Genomic DNA, 19,108 nt, shown 5'->3' with positions numbered 1-19,108 from the left:
ATTCCTTATTCATATGTTTACTACTCCTAATAGCTAACACATAAAAGGATTGCTTCACACATTTACAATGTTAATAATAATAACAGCGACACCGTTAACAAAAGCAACATTGGACAAAAAAGAGAAGAATAGAGGTTAAACCCTATATCATTGTGAGATCTTGGCCCCAAAATAACAATTTCATTTTCTACCTGCCTCAAGCTACCCTTCATGTCAATCACATTTATAAAAATATGAAACGATTAGGATGTTTCAAAATTAAAATAAAACGATTGAATGACGTAACTAAACAATTAATTAAGTTTGCACTTACCTCAGAATTCACCAAACAAATCTTAGCTTTGTGATGACTCACCCGCTTCCATCATCTGACATGGTAATAATGAAGCTCCATGTTTGAGTGTGCAATTTTGTGGGTGCTTCAAGAAAACAACAGTTTCATAATGAATATACTTATATTCAGGTAAACACAAGTTATTATATTCAGCTAGATATCCTACACTCATTTCCGATGATTTAAAAAAAAACAGATCTGCAAAGTTCAGTTCAATAAAATTTTGAAGGATTAATTTTAATGACGATGCTATGCCAACAAACTTAAATGGCACACTTGAAACTCAAGTCTAGGGACAGATTTTGACATATAATATAGTAGTAACACCCCACTTTAGAATAAATAAATAACAACAGAAACAATATGCATATGGATGAAGAAGAAGCAAGAAAGAATCTTTTCCTGCTTTTAGGCACGTGACGTGAAGCAGATTCCATCGCCGTTCCATTTTTTTGACAGCCAGTCCTTCAATTTTTGTTTCTTGCTGCTGCAAAAGGTTTTGAAGATCCTTGTTCTCATGCTCTTCATTGTACACCGGAGGCTTTGCACGGTCCTGGATTCCAAGATTCCAATGATCCCCAAATTCATATTTCCTCAAACTCTGTTCTGTGCTTTGTTTGTTGCTAGAACAGCAAAACATGAATCTTAATAAGAACATAAATACATAGTTTAATAAGAATACATGTACATGAACACTGTTAAGAAAACACAAAAGTCTTAAAAAAAAATTACCATGATTTTAGCAAGATGTAAGACTCTGTTTTCAATTAATCGCTCCTTGAGGCCATAAATGAAAGCTATCAGTTCAAGAAAAAATAAGGCTACAGTTGGTGAGAGAAAGAGGAAGAGGAGGAGTGGACATTGTTGATGAGCTCTTTAATGGGCTGTTTTATCTCCTTAAGTGCCAGTGCTGACGATGAACCGTGCGGATTTTCTGGCTAGCTTCTGCTCCTTTCACAGCTGACCAGTGGTGACAAAGAAAAGCTTCATCTGTGCCCTATAGGCGATGACATTTGCAACTTCTAGCTCTATTTTGATGAGCGAATGCTCAGCCGTCTCTCGTGACTTGGAACACAATTTTCGGATGCTGAAATGAAGATAAAAATAAGGAGGACGATCAGAGAAGAGAGAAAAAGAGAAAGAGCGTCGAAGGGATGAGAGTGATTCTTATTTTTGTGGGTAAAGGAGAGAGAAAGCCAGAAATAGTGTGCTCAAAATTTGAAAAAGGATTGAAATTTGAAAATTTTTGAAGAATTGCGCCCAAAATTTGCCATCAATCCCGCTCAAATTATTGCAGTATGCTCAATTACCCTTCCATTGTGTGAACTGTGAAGAACCATTGTGCAAAACAATGCTACATCCTTCATTCAGCTAGAAAGGTTTGGGAACACCTCTCACTTTCTTAGAAACTATCTACAGTGCCAAATAGTGTGTCATTTAACTGTTTGGCTAGTTAACTATTATATATTTATAGATAATGCTGCATATAAAGTTGGAACATATAAAGTTGTGGCTCAATTTTATGGTTATGGAGGGCATGTGTGTGCTATGCTTGGATATGGAGTTAGGGGAGACTACACGTATATGTGGGACAGATTTTTGTCAGTTTGAGATGAAGGAACTCGGACCGTGCGTGTTTTTTGGCTTGATATTTTTTAATAACAAATCGCACGGTCCGAATTGTTTGGTAATGAGATAGAAATTCGAGTAGAAGAATTCGGACCCAACGAATTCACAACTAAGGAATGCGAATGCAAATCGCACGGTCCGAGTTCTTAGCTGAGAGTTTGAATTGGAGATCATTGAACTCGGACCCTCCGTTTTGTTGAACGGTTTGGAAGAAATCGGATGGTCCGAATTCAATCTTTTAATTTTTTTTGTTCAAGTTAACTTAGTCGTAGGGTTCGAGTTCCTTAAAGTTGGTGATATAAAAGGGTGAAGTGAAGTGGTGGGACATTAGCTGCGTCTTCCTTCTTCTTCTTGAACGGCTGCGTCTTCCTTCTTCTTAAAAAACTCTCTTTTTTTCAGTTTTGATTTTGATAATGTAGTATCTAAGACTAAGGTTATGCTTCTTTTGTGGTGAGTGAAAAAAATGAGTGACAGAGTATTGCTAAAAATATTTTATTTTGGTCAGATTTTGTTAGAAACGGCTGAAGGAGTAAAATTTATTTGTGAAAACCCAGTAGATGTTGTTATTCCTTTTATTATCTCATTTGAGGAGCTCAAAGGAGTAATCTGTGAAAAAATTGGTTCTGAGAGGGCAAAAAAGATATAATGTATTCTATACAGATATCCCATATCGATGTTTGGTGGATTCGTACAGTATCAAACCAAATATGTGACGGACGAAGCGAGCATGCAGGAGATGTTTTCAATGTATATTGAAAACCGGTTTCAGATCTCGTTCATCGAGTTGTATGTTGAGTTTGAACAATCTGAGGCTGACCGGAATATTCTACAGGAAGATTATTATAGTGACAGTGAAGAAAAGTTCGAAAGCAACTATGAATTTGTTGTTCCAGATGGTGATGAAGATCAAGGTGACAGAACCATGGAGCCAGATGTGACAGAAGTGGCAAATGCACTCGCAAACGAAGTGCCGTTTGAGGAGCCATCATTCATGCGAGTTTTATACTTGGAAGCCATGCATGTTCCGGAATTTCCGGAATATATGACTGCAGGTACATAATCGTGGTAGAAGTGTTTTTTTAGTTAGACATTGATTGAGTTATTACTAATTTACCCTTTTTTAGCATTATTTAATCATGTGTTATGTGTCGTAGTTGTCAGGATCCAACCGGTCCTCGACCCGTTAAGGAGTTTTTTTTTTCTTTTATATGCTTCAAGTGTTTATTAGGAAATAATATTTAAGTTGTCTATGATATGGTTGTATCAAATTGCATGAGTTTGTAATTATTATGTGCACAGGTTCGATCTATTGTACGGTTCAAATGCCATGAACCGAACAGGACCGGTGCGGTTCGGTTGGTTTTCCGGTCGATCCGGCCGGTCCGGTCTAGTTTTTTACATTTGCTGCTGATGTGCTTATTTTGTTTAGCGTGACATCATAACATGTTGAAGGTTTTGATTTATAGCATTGATGAGCGGATAATTTATACGCTTTTTGGCATTGTTTTTAGGTAGTTTTTAGTAAGTTTAAGCTACTTTTAGGGATGTTTTCATTAGTTTTTATGTTAAATTCACATTTCTGGACTTTACTATGAGTTTGTGTGTTTTTCTGTGATTTCAGGTAATTTCTGGCTGAAATTGAGGGACTTGAGCAAAACTCTGAAAAAGGCTGACAAAAAAGACTGCTGATGCTGTTGGAATCTGACCTCCCTGCACTCGAAATGGATTTTCTGGAGCTAAAAAACTCCAATTGGCGCGCTCTCAACGGCGTTGGAAAGTAGACATCCAGAGCTTTCCAGCAATATATAATAGTCCATACTTTATTCGAAAATTGACGACATAACTTGGCGTTGAACGCCAAGTACATGCTGCTTTCTGGAGTTAAACGCCAGAAAAACGTCATGATCCGGAGTTGAATGCCCAAAACACGTCATAACTCGGAGTTCAACTCCAAGAGAAGCCTCAGCTCGTGGATTGATCAAGCTCAGCCCAAGCATACACCAAGTGGGCCCCGGAAGTGGATTTATGCATCAATTACTTACTCATGTAAACCCTAGTAGCTAGTCTAGTATAAATAGGATAAGTTACTATTGTATTAGACATCTTTAAACAGTTTAATCTCTTGACTGTTTAGCCTTTGATTATTCGGTCTCTTGATCACTCAGGGGGCTGGCCATTCGGCCATGCCTGAACCTTTTACTTATGTATTTTCAACGGTGGATTTTCTGCACACCATAGATTAAGGGTGTGGAGCTCTGCTGTACCTCAAGTTTCAATACAATTACTATTACTTTTTATTCAATTCTCTCTTATTCTTATTCCAAGATATACGTTGCACAACACTTTGATGAATGTGATGATCCGTGACACTCATCATCATTCTCACCTATGAACGCGCGTGATTGACAACCACTTCCGTTCTACCTTAGGCCGGGCGCATATCTCTCAGATTTCCCAACAGAATCTTCGTGGTATAAGCTAGATAGATGGCGGCATTCATGGGGATCCGGAAAGTCTAACCTTGTCTGTGGTATTCCGAGTAGGATCCTGGGAATCCGGAAAGTCTAACCTTGTCTGTGGTATTCCGAGTAGGATTCCGGTATTGAATGACTGTGACGAGCTTCAAACTCCTGAAGGCTGGGCGTGATGACAAACGCAAAAGAATCAATGGATTCTATTCCAACCTGATTGAGAACCGACAGATGATTAGCCGTGCTGTGACAGAGCATTTGGACCATTTTCACTGAGAGGATGGGATGTAGCTATCAACCAAGGGTGATGCCTCCATATGATTAGCCGTGCAGTGACAGCGCACAGGACCATTTTCCCGAGAGGATTAAAAGTAACCATTGATGATAGTGATGCCCTACATACAGCTTGCCATGGAAAGGAGTAAGAAGGATAGATGGAAGAGAGAGTAGTGAAGTAGAGTTTCAAGAGGAACACAACATCTCCATACACCTATCTGAAATTCCCACCATTGATTTACATAAGTATTTCTATCCCTTTTTATTTTCTATTTTATTATTAATTTTCGAAACCATAAACCAATTTAATCTGCCTAACTGAGATTTACAAGGTGACCATAGCTTGCTTCATACCAACAATCTCTGTGGGATCGATCCTTACTCACGTAAGGTTTATTACTTGGACGACCCAGTACACTTGCTGGTTAATTGAACGGAGTTGTGAATTCAAATAGAGACAATTATTAAATTTCATACAAGTATAAAGACAATAGATCACAATTTCATCCACCAAGCATACTGGATGCACTGAAATTTGATTTACCTTTAGAATCGGTTTTGAAATATCTGCGTATTAATGAAATTTATCTTATGGCATTTGTCCCAGTAGAAATTTCTATCGTCGCAGATGGTGAATTTGCCGTTGGGATGGAGTTCAGTTCCAGAGAAGCTGTTATTAAGGCGGTAAAGGAGTATACCATACGACGAAGCGTAGACTACCGGGTATATGAGTCTGAGCTGTTGACATTTTATGCCAAGTGTACACAGTATGGGTCAGGGTGTGATTGGCTTATCAGGGTTAGCTTGATCAGCAGGAAGTACTGTTGGGTTATAAGGAGGTATAATGGTAGCCACACCTGTACCACAGCCACTATTTCACAGGATCATTCGAAGCTGGACTCTATCACAATTGCAGAAGCAATAAAGCCACTGGTTGAAGCTGACCCCTCCTTAAAGGTAAAATCAGTTATAGCAGAAGTGCAATCGAAATTCAACTACACCGTCAATTACCGGAAAGCATGGTTGGCTAAGCAGAGGGCAGTAGAAAAAATATTTGGAGGTTGGGAAGCATCGTATGAAGCATTGCCTATATGGTTTGAGGCCATGTGTCACAAGGAGCCATCAGCTGTTGTCCATTTTGAGACTATGTGGTGCACGAAATTGCAATAACACTTTTGCAATCCCGCACAACTAACCAGCAAGTGCACTGGGTCGTCCAAGTAATACCTTGCGTGAGCAAGGGTCGATCCCACGGAGATTGTCGGCTTGAATCAAGCTATGGTTATCTTGTAAATCTTAGTCAGGAGATCAGAAATTATCAGGATTGATTGTAAAAAGCAAAAGGACATGAAATGGTTACGTGTACTGCAGTAATGGAGAATGGGTTGAGGTTTGGAGATGCTCCATCTTCTGAATCTCTGCTTTCCTACTGTCTTCTTCATCAAACACGCAAGTCTCCTTCCATGGCAAGCTCGTGTAGGGTCTCACTGTTGTCAGCAGCTACCTCCCATCCGCGCAGTGAAAGCTAATGCACACACTCTGTCACAGTGCTGCCAATCACCGGTTTGGTTCCCTCCTCTACCGGAATAGAATCACTCTTTTGCGTCTGTCACTAACGCCCAGTAGATTACAGGTTTGAAGCACATCACAGTCATTCAATCATTGAATCCTACTCAGAATACCACAGACAAGGTTTAGACCTTCCGGATTCTCTTGAATGCTGCCATCAGGTCCTGCCTATACCACGAAGATTCCGATTAAAGAACCCAAGAGATAACTACTCAATCTAAGATAGAACAGAGGTGGTTGTCAGGCACGTGTTCATAGTTGAGAATGATGATGATTGTCACGGATCATCACATTCATCCGGATTAAGAACAAGTGTTATCTTAGAATGGAAGCAAGCATGATTGAATAAGAAACAGTAGTAATTGCATTAATCCATCAAGACACAGCAGAGCTCCTCACCCCCAACCATGGGGTTTAGAGACTCATGCTGTGGAAGAAAACGTGTAAAATGTCATAAGGTTGCATAAGGTACTGATTACAAAGTCAAAAGGTCCTATATGTAGTAAACTAGTGTCCTAAGGTTTACAGAAATGAGTAAATGACAGAAAAATCCACTTCCGGGCCCACTTGGTGTGTGCTTGGGCTGAGCAATGAAGGAATTTCGTGTAGAGACTTTTTCTGGAGTTAAACGCCAGCTTTCATGCCAGTTTGGGCGTTTAACTCCAAATTTTATGCCAGTTCCGGCGTTTAACGCTGGAATTTCTGTAGGTGACTTTGAGCGCCGGTTTGGGCCATCAAATCTTGGGCAAAGTATGGACTATTATATATTGCTGGAAAGCCCAGGATGTCTACTTTCCAATGCCGTTGAGAGCGCGCCAATTGGGCTTCTGTAGCTCCAGAAAATTTGCTTCGAGTGCAGGGAGGTCAGAATCCAACAGCATCTACAGTCCATTTTGGTCTCTGGATCAGATTTTTGCTCAGGACCCTCAATTTCAGCCAGAAAATACCTGAAATCACAGAAAAACACACAAACTCATAGTAAAGTCCAGAAAAGTGAATTTCAATTAAAAACTAATAAAAATATACTAAAAACTAACTAAAAGATACCAAAAACCTACTAAAAACAATGCCAAAAAGCATACAAATTATCCGCTCATCACAACACCAAACTTAAATTGTTGCTTGTCCCCAAGCAACTGAAAATCAAAATAGGATAAAAAGAAGAGAATATACTATAGACTCCAAAATATCAAAGAAACATAGCTCCAATTAGATGAGCGGGACTAGTAGCTTTTTGCCTCCGAACAGTTTTGGCATCTCACTCTATCCTTTGAAGTTCAGAATGATTAGCATCTATAAGAACTCAGAACTCAGATAGTGTTATTGATTCTCCTAGTTAAGTATATTGATTCTTGAACATAGCCAGTGTATGAGTCTTGGCTGTGGCCCAAAGCACTCTGTCTTCCAGTATTACCACCGGATACATACATGCCACAGACACATAATTGGGTGAACCTTTTTAGATTGTGACTCAGCTTTGCTAAAGTCCCCAATTAGAGGTGTCCAGGGTTCTTAAGCACACTCTTATTGCTTTGGATCACCACTTTATTCCTTTTCTTTTTCTTTTTCTTTCTTTTCTCTTTTTTTTTTTTTTTTCGAAAATATTTTTTTTTCACTGCTTTTTCTTGCTTCAAGAATCAAATTGATGATTTTTCAGATCCTCAATAACAGTTCTCTTTCTCCTCATTCTTTCAAGAGCCAACAAATTTAACATTCTTAAAACAACAAATTCAAAAGACATATGCACTGTTCAAGCATTCATTCAGAAAACAAAAAGTATTGTCACCACATCAAACTAATTCAACTAGTTTCAGAGATAAATTTCGAAATCCTGTACTTCTTGTTCTTTTGTGATTAAAGCATTTTTCTTTTAAGAGAGGTGATGGATTCATAGGACATTCATAGCTTTAAGGCATAAACTTTATTAATTTTATTAATTATGAACTAAGAACAAGACTCAAATATAGATATAAGATGAAACTAAAAAAAAAGAAAATAATAAGGAAAAAAAAAACGCAAACATAGGCTTCTAATGATAGAGGTTTTCACAGAGTTAGGACTCAACAACCTTGATTTTGAGAAGTGGATGCTCCCTCAGCTTGAGAGGAGAGTCTTTGGCGCTTCATCTCTTGGATTTCACGCCCCTGCTTCTCTTGTTCCTTCAGCAATTTGCAGAGCATGCAATTCTGATTCTGCTGTTCTTCCTTCAGTTGCTCCATAGTCTCTTGCAGCTTGTTAATAGATGCTTCTAGGCTGGACCAGTAGTCAATTCTTGGGAATTCAGGGAGGAATTCCTGCGCCCTCCTCTTGATGGAGTTGTCTTGCACTTGTCCTTCCATTGACTTCTTGGTGATTGGGTGTTCAATGGGTATGAACTCATCTACTCCCATCTTCACCCCAGCCTCTTTACAGAGCAAGGAAATCAAGCTTGGGTAAGCCAGTTTGGCCTCAGTGGAATTCTTATTTGCAATGGTGTAGATCTCACAAGCAATCACATGATGAACCTCCACTTCTTTTCCAAGCATAATGCAGTGAATCATCACTGCTCTCTTGATGGTGACCTCAGAACGGTTGCTAGTGGGCAATATGGAACGCCCAATAAAGTCTAGCCAACCTCTTGCAATTGGCTTGAGGTCTCCCTTCTTGAGTTGGTTTGGGACACCCTTTGAATTGGTTATCCACTTAGTCCTAGGGAGGCAGATGTCCTCTAGAACTTGATCCAAACCTTTATCTACTCTCACCATCCTCCTATTGAAGGAATCAGGATCATCTTGTAGTTGAGGTAGTTTGAAGATTTCTCTTATTTTGTCCAGATGGAAGTACATAAGTTTCCCTCTGACCATGGTTCTGTGGGTATGGTAAGCGGTTCCAGTCATTCTTTGCTTATCTGTTAGCCACAGATTTGAGTAGAATTCCTGAACCATGTTCCTTCCAACCTTTGTCTCAGGATTGGTCAGAACTTCCCAACCTCTGTTTCGAATTTGCTCTTGGATCTCCGGATATTCATCTTCTTTCAGATCAAATTTAACTTCCGGGATCACTGACCTCAGACCCATTATTTTGTGATAATGGTCTTCATGTTCTTTGGTTAAGAACTTCTCTTCATTCCAAAGATTCTTTGGATTATTCTCTTTCTTTCCTCTTGAGTTGGTTTGTTTTCCCTTGGGAGCCATGATCTTGATAGATCTTAGCTTAGTGATCACGGAAAAGCACACCAAACTTAGAGGTTTTGCTTGTCCTCAAGCAAAAAGAAAAGAAAGAAAAGAAGAGAGAGAGAGAGAGAGAGAGAGAGGAAATTCGAATGGTGTGAGGAAGGAGGGGTGAGGAACGTTCATTTATAGAGTGGGGGGAGGAGAATTTCGAAAACAAAAGAGAGATTTGAAAGGAAATTTGAAAAGATTTTGAAAAAATTTGAGAAAAGGGTGAGTTTTTGAAGAAGATTTGAGATTATTTTGAAATAGATTTGAAGAATGGTTTTGATTTGTGAAGATTTGAAAGTGATTGATGAAAGGTTGAAGTGCATTTATGTAGAGGATTATGGGTAAAAAGAGGAAAGTTTGAAAAAATTTGAGTTGAAAACAAAAATGTGGTCCCCCCACCTTTCTGGCGTTAAACGCCCAGAATGGCACCCATTCTGGCGTTTAACGCCCACTTGGCACCCCTTTTGGGCGTTTAACGCCCAGCCAGGTACCCTGGCTGGCGTTAAACGCCAGAAAACCTTCCTCACTGGGCGTTTTTCTGAACGCCCAGTGATGCTGCACACCTGGCGTTAAACGCCCAGAATGGTACCCATTCTGGCGTTTAACGCCCAAAATGGTACCATTACTGGCGTTAAACGCCCAGAATGGTACCCATTCTGGCGTTTAACGCCCAAAATGCACCTTACTGGCTTTTTTTCGCCAGTAAGCTCATTTTCTCTGCTTTTTGAGCTGAATCCTTCTGTAACTCTGTGAATTCCTTCATTTTTTGATATTTGCCTCTGTAAGAATAAATCATACAACCTACTAATGACTGGGTTGCCTCCCAGTAAGCGCTTCTTTACTGTCTTTAGCTGGACTTTCACTGAGAATCACTCTAGTCTCAGTTTTGAGCACTCCTGCTCAAAGTTTCCTTCAAGATAATGTTTGATTCTCTGTCCATTAACAATGAACTTCTTATCAGAATCAATATCCTGAAGCTCAACATATCCATATGGTGACACTCCTGTAATCACATATGGACCCCCCCAACGGGATTTGAGTTTTCCTGGAAACAGTTTGAGCCTAGAGTTGAAGAGCAGAACTTTTTGTCCTGGCTCAAAGACTCTGGTTGACAATTTCCTGTCATGCCATTTCTTTGCCTTTTCCTTATAAATTTTTGCATTTTCAAAGGCATTGAGTCTGAACTCCTCTAGCTCATTCAGCTGTAGCAGTCTTTTTTCACCAGCTAACTGTGCATCCATGTTTAGGAATCTGGTTGCCCAGTAGGCTTTATGTTCCAGTTCCACAGGCAAATGGCAGGCCTTCCCATACACCAATTGGTATGGAGAGGTGCCTATAGGAGTCTTGAATGCTGTTCTGTATGCCCACAGAGCATCATCCAAGCTCTTTGCCCAATCCTTTCTTCGGGCCATTACAGTCCGTTCTAGGATTCTTTTTAGTTCTCTGTTAGAGACCTCTGCTTGCCCATTTGTCTGTGGATGATACGGAGTTGCCACTTTGTGGCTAATTCCATATCTGACCATAGCAGAGTATAGTTGTTTATTGCAGAAATGAGTGCCCCCATCACTGATTAGCACTCTGGGAACGCCAAATCTGCTGAAAATGTTCTTCTGGAGGAATTTCAGTACGGTCTTGGTATCATTAGTGGGTGTAGCAATTGCCTCTACCCACTTAGATACATAGTCCACTGCCACCAGAATATAAGTGTTTGAGTATGATGGTGGGAAAGGCCCCATGAAGTCAATTCCCCATACATCAAACAATTCTATCTCTAATATCCCTTGTTGAGGCATGGCATATCCGTGAGGCAGATTACCAGCTCTTTGGCAACTGTCACAGTTACGCACAAACTCTCGGGAATCTTTATAGAGAGTAGGCCAGTAGAAGCCGCATTGGAGGACTTTAGTGGCTGTTCGCTCACTTCCAAAATGTCCTCCATACTGTGATCCATGGCAGTGCCATAGGATCCTCTGTGCTTCTTCTCTGGGTACACACCTGCGGATCACTCCGTCAGCACATCTCTTAAAGAGATATGGTTCATCCCAAAGGTAGTACTTGGCATCTGAAATTAATTTCTTTCTCTGCATGTAACTGTACTCTTTGGGTATGAACCTCACAGCTTTATAGTTTGCAATGTCTGCAAACCATGGAGCTTCCTGAATGGCAAATAATTGCTCATCTGGGAAAGTCTCAGAGATCTCAGTAGAAGGGAGGGACGCCCCAACTACTGGCTCTATTCTGGACAGATGATCAGCTACCTGATTCTCTGTCCCTTTTCTGTCTCTTATTTCTATATCAAACTCTTGCAGAAGCAATACCCATCTGATAAGCCTGGGTTTTGAATCCTGCTTTGTGAGTAAGTATTTAAGAGCAGCATGGTCAGTGTACACAATCACCTTTGATCCCACTAAGTAGGATCTAAACTTGTCAATGGCATATACCACTGCAAGTAACTCTTTTTCTGTGGTTGTGTAATTCTTCTGTGCATCATTTAGAACACGGCTAGCATAGTAAATGACATGCAGAAGTTTGTTATGCCTCTGTCCCAACACTGCACCAATGGCATGATCACTGGCATCACACATTAATTTAAATGGTAATGCCCAATCTGGTGCAGAGATGACTGGTGCTGTGACCAGCTTAGCTTTCAGGGTCTCAAATGCCTGCAGACACTGTGTGTCAAACACAAATGGTGTGTCAGCAGCTAACAGGTTACTCAGAGGTTTGGCAATTTTCGAAAAATCCTTAATAAACCTTCTGTAAAATCCTGCATGTCCCAGAAAGCTTCTGATTGCCTTTACATTGGCAGGTGGTGGTAATTTTTCAATTACCTCTACCTTTGCCTTATCCACCTCTATTCCCTTGCTTGAAATTTTGTGCCCAAGGACAATTCCTTCAGTCACCATAAAGTGACATTTCTCCCAGTTCAAAACCAGGTTGGTCTCTTGGCATCTTTTCAGGACAAGTGATAGGTGGTTAAGACAGGAGCTAAATGAGTCTCCATATACTGAGAAGTCATCCATGAAGACTTCCAGAAATTTCTCTACCATATCTGAGAAGATAGAGAGCATGCATCTTTGGAAGGTTGCAGGTGCATTGCACAGACCAAAAGGCATTCTCCTATAGGCAAACACGCCTGAAGGGCAGGTGAATGCTGTTTTCTCTTGGTCCTGAGGGTCTACTGCAATTTGGTTGTAGCCTGAATAGCCATCCAAAAAGTAGTAATAATCATGGCCAGCTAGTCTTTCTAGCATTTGGTCTATGAATGGTAAAGGAAAATGATCCTTTCTGGTGGCTGTATTGAGCCTTCTGTAGTCAATACACATGCGCCACCCTGTGACTGTCCTTGTGGGAACCAGTTCATTTTTTTCATTATGAACCACTGTCATGCCTCCCTTTTTGGGAACAACTTGGACAGGGCTCACCCAGGGGCTATCAGAAATAGGATAAATGATCCCAGCCTCTAGTAATTTAGTGACCTCTTTCTGCACCACCTCCTTCATGGCTGGATTTAGCCTCCTCTGTGGTTGAACCACTGGTTTGGCATTATCCTCCAACAGGATCTTGTGCATGCATCTAGCTGGGCTAATGCCCTTAAGATCACTTATGGACCACCCAAGAGCTGTCTTGTGTGTCCTTAGCACTTGAATTAGTGCTTCCTCTTCCTGTGAATTTAAAGCAGAGCTTATAATCACTGGAAAAGTGTCACCCTCTCCCAGAAATGCGTATTTCAAGGATGATGGTAATGGTTTGAGTTCAGGCTTGGGAGGCTTATCCTCCTCCTGAGGAATTTTCGAAAATTCCTTTACTTCCTCTAGTTCTTCTTGATCAGGTTGAGCATCTTTGAAGATGTCCTCAAGCTCTGATTCTAGGCTTTCAGCCATATTGATCTCTTCTACCAGAGAATCAATAATGTCAATGTCCATGCAGTCTTCTGGTGTGTCTGGATGCTGCATAGCTTTCACAGCATTCAACTTGAACTCATCCTCATTGACTCTCAGGGTTACTTCCCCTTTATGTACATCAATGAGAGTTCGTCCAGTTGCTAGGAAAGGTCTTCCTAGAATGAGAGTTGCACTTTTGTGCTCCTCCATTTCCAGCACCACAAAGTCAGTTGGAAAGGCAAATGGCCCAACCTTGACAATCATGTCCTCTATTATGCCTGATGGGTGTTTAATGGAACCATCAGCAAGTTGGAGGCATATCCTGGTTGGTTTGACTTCTCCAGTCAACCCAAGCTTTCTGATAGTGGATGCAGGTATTAGATTGATGCTTGCTCCAAGATCACATAAAGCTATCTTGGTGCAAGTGCCTTCTAATGTGCATGGTATCAGAAAGCTTCCAGGATCTTGAAGCTTTTCTGGTAAGCTTTTTAGAATGACTGCACTGCATTCTTCAGTGAGAAACACTTTTTCAGTTTCTCTCCAATTCTTCTTATGGCTTAAGATCTCTTTCATGAACTTAGCATAAGAGGGTATTTGCTCAAGTGCCTCTGCAAACGGAATCTTTATTTCAAGAGTCCTTAGATAGTCTGCAAAGCGGGCAAATTGCTTATCCTGTTCCGCTTTGCGGAGTTTCTGAGGATAAGGCATCTTGGCTTGAAATTCTTTAACCTTAGATGCTGCAGGTTTATTCCTTACAGAAATGGTTGAAGGGGCCTTGTTAGGGGGATAATCATCAGAACTCTCAGGTGCCTGATTCTCCTTGGGCGTTTGAACGCCAGGAATGGGTGGAAAATGGGCGTTTAACGCCAACTTTTCCCCCTTTTCTGGCGTTTGAACGCCAGAACTGGGCAAGGAATGGGCGTTTAACGCCAGCTTTCCTTCCCTTTCTGGCGTTTGAACGCCAATATTCCTCTCTGGGCTCTTACTGTCCTCAGAGGGATTTTGAACAGTGGGTTGGTTGTCCTCTGTCATTTGTTCCTTATTTGGCTTTTTGCTCTTTTGAACAGTGTTATTCAAGGTCTTTCCACTCCTCAATTGAACTGCTTGACATTCTTCTGTTATTTATTTAGATATTTGCTGTTTTGCTTGATTCAACTGCAGTTCTATGCTCTTGTTAGCAACCTTAGTATCATGGAGCATTTCTTTAAATTCTGCTAACTGTTCTGTCATCAGGAGCAATTGTTGATTAAGCTCATTCATCTGTTCTTGAGGATCAGGATCATTGACTACTGCCATGACCTCCTCCTTTGGAACGAACTCATTGCTAGAATACAAGTGTTGGTTTCTAGCAACAGTGTCTATGAGCTCTTGAGCTTCTTCAATTGTCTTTCTCATGTGTATAGATCCACCAGCTGAGTGGTCTAAAGACATCTGAGCTTTTTCTGTAAGCCCATAGTAGAAAATGTCTAACTGTACCCACTCTGAAAACATTTCAGAGGGACATTTTCTTAGCATACCTCTATACCTCTCCCAGGCATTATAAAGGGATTCATTATCCTCTTGTTTAAAGCCTTGGATGTCCAGCCTTAGCTGTGTCATCCTTTTTGGAGGGTAAAAATGATTCAGGAATTTTTCTGATAACTGTTTCCATGTCTTTATGCTTGCTGTAGGTTGGTTATTCAACCACCTTTTTGCTTGATCTTTTACAGCAAATGAAAACAGTAACAGTCTGTAGACATCCTGATCTACCTCTTTATCATGTATTGTGTCAGCAATTTGTAAGAACTGTGCCAGAAACTCAGTAGGTTCTTCCTCTGGAAGACCGGAATACTGGCAATTTTGCTGCACTATGATAATGAGTTGAGGGTTTAGCTCAAAGCTGCTTGCTTTGATGGGAGGTACACAGATGCTACTCCCATATGCAGCTGTATTGGGGTTGGCATAGGACCCCAGAGTCCTTCTGGACTGGTTAATTACACTTAAGTCCATAATGGACAAAAGGGAAATGATAACAATTGCAAAGAGATAAATTTTGTTTATTTTTTTTTTTGAAATAACCGAAAAATAAAAATAAAAACAAAAAGGAAATTTAAAATAAAAATTCGAAAGTCAAAAGGAAAATAAAATAAGATTTCGAAAATTAGAAAGAAAATAAGATCAAAGCAAATTGAGAACTGAATCAATTAGTTAATTAAAAAGATTTTGAAAACAGCAATTAAGAAGATATGATTGAAAAGTTTTTATGAAAAAAATTTGATTTTTTTTTAAAAAGAGGAAAGAGAAAAACACAAAATGACACCAAACTTAAAATTTTTAGAAAATCTAATACTACTTTTTCGAAAATTTTAAAGGAAAAACACAAAGAGGACACCAAACTTAGAATTTTTATGAATCAAAAAGGGACTAAGAACATGCAAAAACGAAAATTTTAAAAGAAAAATAAAAGCATGCAATTGACACCAAACTTAGAATATGAAACTAGACTCAACTAAAAGACTCTAAACCAACAAAAATAGTCCTAATCTAAGCAACAAGATAAGCCGTCAGTTGTCCAAACTCGAACAATCCCCGGCAACGGCGCCAAAAACTTGGTGCACGAAATTGCAATAACACTTTTGCAATCCCGCACAACTAACCAGCAAGTGCACTGGGTCGTCCAAGTAATACCTTGCGTGAGCAAGGGTCGATCCCACGGAGATTGTCGGCTTGAATCAAGCTATGGTTATCTTGTAAATCTTAGTCAGGAGATCAGAAATTATCAGGATTGATTGTAAAAAGCAAAAGGACATGAAATGGTTACGTGTACTGCAGTAATGGAGAATGGGTTGAGGTTTGGAGATGCTCCATCTTCTGAATCTCTGCTTTCCTACTGTCTTCTTCATCAAACACGCAAGTCTCCTTCCATGGCAAGCTCGTGTAGGGTCTCACTGTTGTCAGCAGCTACCTCCCATCCGCGCAGTGAAAGCTAATGCACACACTCTGTCACAGTGCTGCCAATCACCGGTTTGGTTCCCTCCTCTACCGGAATAGAATCACTCTTTTGCGTCTGTCACTAACGCCCAGTAGATTACAGGTTTGAAGCACATCACAGTCATTCAATCATTGAATCCTACTCAGAATACCACAGACAAGGTTTAGACCTTCCGGATTCTCTTGAATGCTGCCATCAGGTCCTGCCTATACCACGAAGATTCCGATTAAAGAACCCAAGAGATAACTACTCAATCTAAGATAGAACAGAGGTGGTTGTCAGGCACATGTTCATAGTTGAGAATGATGATGATTGTCACGGATCATCACATTCATCCGGATTAAGAACAAGTGTTATCTTAGAATGGAAGCAAGCATGATTGAATAAGAAACAGTAGTAATTGCATTAATCCATCAAGACACAGCAGAGCTCCTCACCCCCAACCATGGGGTTTAGAGACTCATGCTGTGGAAGAAAACGTGTAAAATGTCATAAGGTTGCATAAGGTACTGATTACAAAGTCAAAAGGTCCTATATGTAGTAAACTAGTGTCCTAAGGTTTACAGAAATGAGTAAATGACAGAAAAATCCACTTCCGGGCCCACTTGGTGTGTGCTTGGGCTGAGCAATGAAGGAATTTCGTGTAGAGACTTTTTCTGGAGTTAAACGCCAGCTTTCATGCCAGTTTGGGCGTTTAACTCCAAATTTTATGCCAGTTCCGGCGTTTAACGCTGGAATTTCTGTAGGTGACTTTGAGCGCCGGTTTGGGCCATCAAATCTTGGGCAAAGTATGGACTATTATATATTGCTGGAAAGCCCAGGATGTCTACTTTCCAATGCCGTTGAGAGCGCGCCAATTGGGCTTCTGTAGCTCCAGAAAATTTGCTTCGAGTGCAGGGAGGTCAGAATCCAACAGCATCTGCAGTCCATTTTGGTCTCTGGATCAGATTTTTGCTCAGGACCCTCAATTTCAGCCAGAAAATACCTGAAATCACAGAAAAACACACAAACTCATAGTAAAGTCCAGAAAAGTGAATTTCAATTAAAAACTAATAAAAATATACTAAAAACTAACTAAAAGATACCAAAAACCTACTAAAAACAATGCCAAAAAGCATACAAATTATCCGCTCATCACTATGCCTGCATATCAAGGCGATGACTTGGTGGGTGATATTCGGGTACTGCATCGTGTATTTTGGAGTTATTACCTTTGTATTAGGGTATTCAGACATTGTAAGCCAATTGTCCAGGTGGATGGGACTCACTTGTACGGAAAGTATAAGGGTTGTCTGCTTGTGGCAGTTTCACAGGATGGCAACAACAATATCGTCCCGATTGCGTTTGCTATTGTTGAGGGAGAGACTTTTGAGGCATGGCATTTTTTCCTTAGTAACCTCCGTCAACATGTTGTTACTCGGGATGGAGTGGGTCTAATATCTGACAGGCACGAGTCCATCAATGCAGCTGTGGAGCGTAGTAACGGAGCTTGGTCACCTCCTAGAGCTTTTCATATGTTTTGCATCAGGCATATAGAGTCGAATTTTCTGAGAAAGTTCAAGGCACCGCACCTCCAAAAACTGGTCGTTAACATCGGTAAACATTTACTAAATTTAATCAAATTATTAATAGATTTGCCTTAAATAAATCTGCTGAACTCAATTACTTTGCTTTCTATATGCTTTGATCTGCTAGGATATTCCAGGACGGTGCGGGAGTACGAAGTGCGTTACCAGCGGTTAAGAGACCGCGGCGAGGCGTACACAAATTGGTTAAACCGAATTCCTCGCGAACAGTACGCATTGGCCTTTGATGTCGGGTACCGATGGGGTCACATGACGACGAATCTAGTGGAGTGCATCAACTCAGTTTTGAATGGTGCACACAATCTTCCCATTACTGCTCTTGTGAAGGCAACATTTTACAGGCTAAATGAGTTGTTCACCCGTAAAAGAGCGAAGGCGGAAGCCCGGATCAATGCTGGCCATGTGTTTTCTGAGATAGTGACATCGAAGTTGCATGCAAACCAACTTGCATTAGGAAACATCCAGGTTAGTTGTTTTGACCGCTAGAATGAGGTCTTTGAGGTTCGTGAGATGCCAAGTGGATTGGAGTTTGCAGTTGATCTACGTAGCCTTCTATGTGATTGTGGTGAGTTCCAGGTGGACCGGATTCCCTGCAGACATGTGTTCGCATGTTGTGCCAACCAGCGACTGGATTGGCGACTGTATGTTCATGATGTGTATAAGATGGATCAAGTGCGGCGGGTGTACCGAGCACGGTTTAGGCCACTAGGTAATCCCACTACATGGCCTGCTTACAACGGACCTCAGTTCATACCAAATCCGTACCTGCAACGGGTGGAGAAAGGTCACCCTAGGATGACGCGCTTTCTGAGTGAGATGGACACGAGGATGTTACGTTGTCCTAGGCAATGTACTCTATGTGGTGCTGAGGGACATAGTCGAAGCAGATGCCGTCGGTCAGTTGGTTCAAATACCAACAGAGATGCCCCATAGGTTCACAGTTTTAAGATGATATTGTATAATATAACCTGAATGAGCAAATTGAGGTAACATGACCTGTTATATGTAACCTTATAATTAACGACAATCTAGTATTATAACATATCTGTAGCATTATATAATATGATGGTTAGTACATCAATTGATAAATATCTGTAGGAGCATATTAAGCTTTTATGAGACATTATTACATACTCCAGATGGCTAATACATCAATAATGTCTAACACATATAAAGTACTCTATACAA

The 19,108-nt window shown here is 40.5% G+C and overlaps 1 protein-coding gene across 1 annotated transcript; it reads left to right on the top strand.

The window, feature by feature from the left end:
- Positions 1-17,473: 17,473 nt before the first annotated feature.
- Positions 17,474-18,853, top strand: LOC130945728 (uncharacterized). The gene is made up of 3 exons (XM_057874434.1): positions 17,474-17,930; positions 18,030-18,385; positions 18,497-18,853. The coding sequence occupies exons 1-3, from the start codon at positions 17,474-17,476 to the stop codon at positions 18,851-18,853; spliced, it is 1,170 nt and encodes a 389-aa protein (XP_057730417.1).
- The last annotated feature ends 255 nt before the right edge of the window (positions 18,854-19,108 follow it).

This window comes from Arachis stenosperma, chromosome 8 (genome assembly GCF_014773155.1).
Source record: "Arachis stenosperma cultivar V10309 chromosome 8, arast.V10309.gnm1.PFL2, whole genome shotgun sequence".
Lineage (NCBI taxonomy): Eukaryota > Viridiplantae > Streptophyta > Magnoliopsida > Fabales > Fabaceae > Arachis > Arachis stenosperma.
This window is presented reverse-complemented; position numbering and strand designations above follow the sequence as displayed.